Source organism: Nicotiana attenuata, unplaced genomic scaffold (assembly GCF_001879085.1).
Source record: "Nicotiana attenuata strain UT unplaced genomic scaffold, NIATTr2, whole genome shotgun sequence".
NCBI lineage: Eukaryota > Viridiplantae > Streptophyta > Magnoliopsida > Solanales > Solanaceae > Nicotiana > Nicotiana attenuata.
In genome coordinates this window covers 170,056-176,085 of record NW_017670548.1, presented here as the reverse complement: position 1 = coordinate 176,085, position 6,030 = coordinate 170,056, and the positions used below count along the sequence as shown (strand labels likewise).

The window sequence follows — 6,030 nt, the reverse complement described above, 5'->3', positions numbered from 1 at the left end:
TTACGTGCTTACATGATTTATACCCACAAGTTCTAAAAGCTATCACAAATACCCAACAATACCTTCATCAATAACATTCATTATCATTATCACAAACCATAGTCCTGAACATAAATAAATTTAGTACAAAATTATCATTTTTATAATGAACTGCATAATACACTATCAGATGACGGAGAAGACGAAGCAGCATTGTTACCAAATAATAAATAGTGGGCTTATTTTTATAAAATACAAAAGTTTGGGGCAATTTTTAAAAAAGTAATAGTAATATTTTGGGCCAAATTTGGGATTTGGATTTTGGGTTTTGGGAATTTTCTAAAATATGGATAAAAGTTTATGAACAAACATGTATTTGCCAAAAAAAAAAAGAAATTGGAAAAAATTTGGCAAAATCTATGGCCAAACGGGTCCTTAGTTTTCTGGTTCGAGCCGATGAAGAGTTTATGTTGTCTTGGTAGGGAATAGTCCAATCTATTCCAGCATCGATGCCATATTGTCTTTAATAGGAAGCGCTTTATCATTATATGAAACTTTCAGGGGAGAATTCGGATTTAATCGGGGTTCAATAGTGACTTTAAGTGACTTTATTATTTTAAATAAATAAAAATAATTTTGATAGAATATTCCTATAAGATAGGTGGCCATATAAAGAATTTACTCGTATTAGTACTTTTTATTGCATTTCTCTTGGATAATTTGCATCAATTCTAAAATGATTAGTATTTCTGAAAAAGAGTTGATCCATTTGCCATTTGATAAAATATTCAATTTCTTTACGTCAAATCTACTCCCTCTGTTCTAATTTATGTAAATCTATTTCCTTTTTGATACGTTCTAAAAAGAATGATCTCTTTCTAAATTTAATAACAATTTAACTTAAAGTTAGGATTCTACTTTAGTAAAAAGTTTTTATAACTATACAGATACTGGCCGGCACTCATACTCTATTAGTCAAACAAAAAACAAGGAACACAAAGTGTTGAGTGAGGAGACGATTCTAAACCCTTTTGGACCCAAAATTAATATCATGGCTTCTTCCGGCGACTCCAGCCAAGATTCTGCCGGTGACTCCAGCCAAGATTCTTCCGGCGACTCCAGCCAAAATGACGGCCTTACAAGTAGTAGTAGTAATAATTTGATAAATCATCCATGTTTGAAGAAACAAAAGTTGAGCGTGACCAAAACCCTAGATCGAATTAGTCAGTTGCCGGACTCACTGCTAGCTCAAATTCTCTCTCTTTTGCCTACGACAAAGGATGCATTCAAAACCTCTATTCTTTCTAAAAGGTGGCGCTACCTCTGGGCTTCAGTTGATAACCTCAATTTCACTCGTACAAGTTACCGGAAAACAAACGATTTCGTATCCTTTACTGACTATGTGATAGCTCATTTTGTTTCTTCCAAAATAAAAAGATTAAAGCTCGACTGCAGTCGCCTGTCTCCATACAAGTCGCATATTAGCCGATGGCTTAGTTTTGCTGTTGAAAAAAAAGTGGAAGATTTTGTATACTGGTCAAGTTCTAATAGGAACGGTTGCACATTGTCTGAATCTTTCTACACCTGTTCCTCGGTGGTAACATTACATTTGAAATTTTATTGCTTTGATTCTGGAGCGGCCATACAGTGGAAGTCTCTGAAGAGCATAAAGTTGGAGTATTTGGTGTTATCCGATGAGGGTATTGCAAACTTAGTGTCAGGCTGTCCTGCTTTAGAAACTATGGAATTTGATTCAGTTGGAGGATTTCTTCGAGTGGAAATTAATTCTTTAAAATTGAAGAGACTGTATTTGAAAGGTTTTTTGTTTCCTAGTGATAGACGTGATCCAACCTTGGAAATTGTTGCCCCGTATCTTCATCATTTAGAGATTTCAGGAGTTCATCTCAAATGTAGGCTTGTAGATGTTTCCTCCTTGGTTACTGCTATTCTTACTTTCCACACTCACTGTATCAAAGATGGCCAAGCTCTTCTTGAAGAAGATGCTGATGACGAGGAAGACAATTGTCGTGATTCACATCAATTTTTTGGGATCCTCGTCCGAGATTATCTTCAAAAGTTGAGATGTGCATCTGAGCTAACAATAGGAAATTGGTTTATAGAGGTTAGTTTCTAACTCGGAAGTTCTTATTTTCTGTGATTGATAATTAGTAGACTTTTGCAGAATGTAAAACATTATATAATTAAGAACTTTTGCATAAACTTCACTAATGCAACATGATCAATTACAGAAACTTGTGGGCCTTCTCGCAATCTGTTTGTCAACTTTTAGAATTTTATCGTGCCTCCAAAAGATACATCTAGAAACCAGAATATTTTGTACATTGATATAGCTTGAAGTGTTTAGATGGTTCTTTTTTAAGAAGAGTGGTGGATAAAAGAATATTTTAGATGGTTTGATTCGTCTCAGCGTTGTGTCTCTGCGGTGGAGAACTTTTTTTTTGTTGTTGTTGCTTTCTCCAGTCTTTACTAGTTCCATTGGAATTACTGCACCAGGTCATGTGCATGTTGCAGTTCAAAGGATTGCATATTCCTGAACTAAAATGCAAATATCTAACATTAGAGGAATTGCATCTGGAAAAGTTTAATTTGTTTGGAGTAGCTAGCCTTTTGCGAGCCTCTTATCATGTGGAGACACTCAACATAGACTTTGCTACTGCTAAGGTAACTTCCTGGAATTTCCTCTCTTTATTATATGGGTTTTGCTAACCTACTACATGAGAGTGGTAGGTTAGCACCCTACCCATTTTTATTTTTCTTGAATGCCGTTGTTATTTCTTCAAGCAATGGGGGAAGCGGTCCAGTGGTCAATCATAGTGCGCTGACAGGCTTGAGTTCAGATCTCGCTTGGGGCGTCAGTCCCTTTCTGTCTTTACTCATTGGTGAAGAGTAAAGGATTGAATGGCCTGGCTTACAGAACAGGACTTATTTAGTATATAGACGTTTCTGTGGAGAAGACCAAAAAGTTCCTTAGGTAGTTAGATAATGAAGTGGCAGTAAGAACCCTAACGGTATTTTGGAGAAATAAAAAATTGGGAGGGTGTTAACCTACTACAGTAGGTCAGAACCCATCTTTAATTATCAGTGAGAAGCTTCGTTTTTGTCACTGTAAAGCTACACTTTAATACGGTCGGTGTTGTTGCTTTCTTCGTGGCAAATGAGCTCCAGAACGAAAAGGATTGTTGCACTATCAGTCTTTGCTTGGGTTACCTAAGCCATAAATTTTTATCACAGGAACAGCCATCTGAATCATTTCCCAGTACCATAGGATTGGTTTGATTCCGATCTTTTTTGTACCAGACCTTTCTACTGTGAAATAATTTTTTGTCAGCTTTCTGCAATTTTATTCGGCTCGCCTGCATTTTGTCTTGATTATATTCTCTGTCTCCAGTTTAATATTGCCCGTTGCAACTTTGGGTTAAGATATTCGGCCAAAGCAGAATCTATTGATTTGCAGAGCTGGACTTCAAGCTTTGAGTTTCCCAACCTCAAGAATGCTAAGATTGTCATCTCTTTAACATACTTGAAGGATCATTTAGAATGCTGCTTTGACGAGCTTTTCAAACTTTCAGAATTTCTGTTAAAGAATGCAAAGGTTTTGGAGAAGTTCGTTATCATATCAAAGAGAAGAGAGTGGGAGAGCTGTTGGGCGTCCCAATACTTAATTGGACTGGCTGAGAAATTGTTAACTTGCCCAAGATCCTCTGCCAATTCTGTAATTATGGTTCTCCAGGAGTGAGCTTTCTGTTATTAGATTGCTACTTGCAAGTAGATTAAAAAAAGTATACTACAAAAGAAAGAATGCAAGTAGATTTCTGTTCAGTTTACCAGTAATGTTACCTTATATTTTGTTTTTTTTAATTACTGGTGATGAAAATCTTGAACTTGTCTATGTAACTAATTACTGTTTGTTCATGTTATCTTAACCCGATGAAGTACTTAATGTTATGGTTGCTTGAAAAATTTTATTTTGTATCTCACACAACTGACACTAGTTGTGTGAGACCTAGTTGTGTGAGACCTTTTTTTGTCTCACAACGGTGTGGGTCTCAGAATTTTGTGGACCCAGATGTGTAAGATGTGGGTCCATAAATATGTGAGATAAAAAGAGGCCTCACACAACTAGTGTAAGTTGTGTGAGACATAAAATAAAATCACTCATAACTTCTGTTCATTGAATGCTTTTGGTCAAATAATAGATGGATCTCTAAGCTTAGCACTATTTTTTATTTAAACAATTTATCTTGGCGTTCAACTTATTTAACATTTTGTTTTCTACCACCATAATTATTTGCTTTTACATTTTACTAATTGTAGCATATTATTTACTGCTAGTGCCTCTTTTTTATCTTGCTAACTTACCTACTTTTGTCTCTTAAGTAACTTTATTATTTACTCCTCCCTCCGTTTCAATTTATATTAATTTATTATTTGATTGGTCACGAAGTTTTAAAAAAAATTAAACTTGTGATGTAAAATAATGCATACATATTTTGTTTGACTATAAATTATTGCATAAAGGTAAATTATTTCTAAATATAAAAAAGGAACCATTATTTCTGATACGGACTAAAAAAGAAATAGGTTCACCCTTCACATAAAGGGAAGGAGTATGAAGTAATCATTTTCTTGTAGATAAAAATTAAAACCTTATTTTGTACTTCATTTGTAGTGGATCCATATTTACCAAAGGAACATATAATCTGATATTCAACCAAATTGAGGAATTACAACTGATTCATGGAACAAAAACATAAAAAATAAGAAAAGAGAGGTTCCAGAATACTATTACAAAATAGCTAATGAAAAGAAAAAGACCAAATTCTAGCTTAGCCTAACAACTACACACACTCCTGCTATTTATATCTCTTCCATTTTCTTCGGCACTCTAATATTTTAAAGGATTTTCTCAACCCGGATCCCACATCACATATTGGTATTTTCTGATTTTAACAACTGGCCCAAATACCAGCCCAATAGTATAATTGATAAAGGGCATGTTCATAACATCATTTCTCTTGGAATAATTCGCATCAGTCCTAATTCCAAAAATGCTATTTCGGAAAAAGAGCTGCTCTATATTTGGGTCAGATTGTCAAATGTGTTTATTTACAAAAGAAACCCTTAAAGTGTGTGGTTGAACAGACGTTTCCAATTTCCAAAACCGTTTGGTCCCAAAATCATGACTTCAGGCGAATCCAGCAAAAATGACGAGTTTAGATACCTGTTAATCGGGCGGGCTGACCCGTTTTCAACCCGCTTCGGCCTGGGTCAGCCCGATTCAGCCCGTTACTATAGCATATTGGGACGGGCTGGGATGGGTTGGGCGGAGGACAGGTTTTAGACGAACACATTTTGGATACGTTGCACCGGAACCCGCTAAGCCCGCTAACCCGTTAACGGATTGTTAACGGGCTGCAGCCCGGTTCAGCCCGGTATCCGTTACAATTTTTTTTTTTTTAAATTTTTTGGACAGTTGCCAACGGTCAAATTCAGAAATGACCGTTGGGGAACGGCCAGATTTTGCACAAATGGACATTTCGGCCTCCCCCCATTAAAAAATAGCCCTCCCACCCCCTAATAATTGAAAAATTACAATTTTAACCTTTTAAAAACTATAAATAGCCCCCTTCTTCTTCATTTTTTCTCACAATTCACTCTCTTACTACTCTAATTCTCTCTCAATTCTCTCTTGATATTATTGATTATTGTTCTTAAATTCTCAATTACTTATTATTTCAAGTTTCATCAAATATTTAGTTTAGCCATTACAAAATTTTTATTATCAAATATCAAGTATTCAAGTGGAAGAACAACTCAAATCAATTTCCTGTTCTTTCGACCATGGCTCGAGACGTGCTAAATGTGCCGAATTCAACAGTCGGATCAGAGAGCGCATTTAGCCAAGCAAGGCAGCAACTAGGAGATACCCGTCATTCATTGGGCAGCAACGCTTTGAAAATTCTAGCAGAGCCAAGCCCAACCATTACAGTCAGGAGACGCGTGGGCGTGATTGGATAAGATCAGAACGCC

General features: G+C 35.9%; 1 protein-coding gene across 2 annotated transcripts; it reads left to right on the top strand.

Annotated features, from left to right (window-relative positions):
- The first annotated feature begins 943 nt into the window (after positions 1-943).
- Positions 944-3,945, top strand: LOC109240841 (F-box/LRR-repeat protein 25-like). 2 transcript variants are annotated; one of them, XM_019407523.1, is made up of 3 exons: positions 944-2,101; positions 2,494-2,661; positions 3,389-3,945. In XM_019407523.1, the coding sequence occupies exons 1-3, from the start codon at positions 1,031-1,033 to the stop codon at positions 3,734-3,736; spliced, it is 1,587 nt and encodes a 528-aa protein (XP_019263068.1). In that variant the 5' UTR covers positions 944-1,030; the 3' UTR covers positions 3,737-3,945. The 2 variants fall into 2 exon arrangements, with proteins under 2 accessions (XP_019263068.1, XP_019263069.1); XM_019407524.1 differs by lacking the exon at positions 2,494-2,661.
- Positions 3,946-6,030: the final 2,085 nt, after the last annotated feature.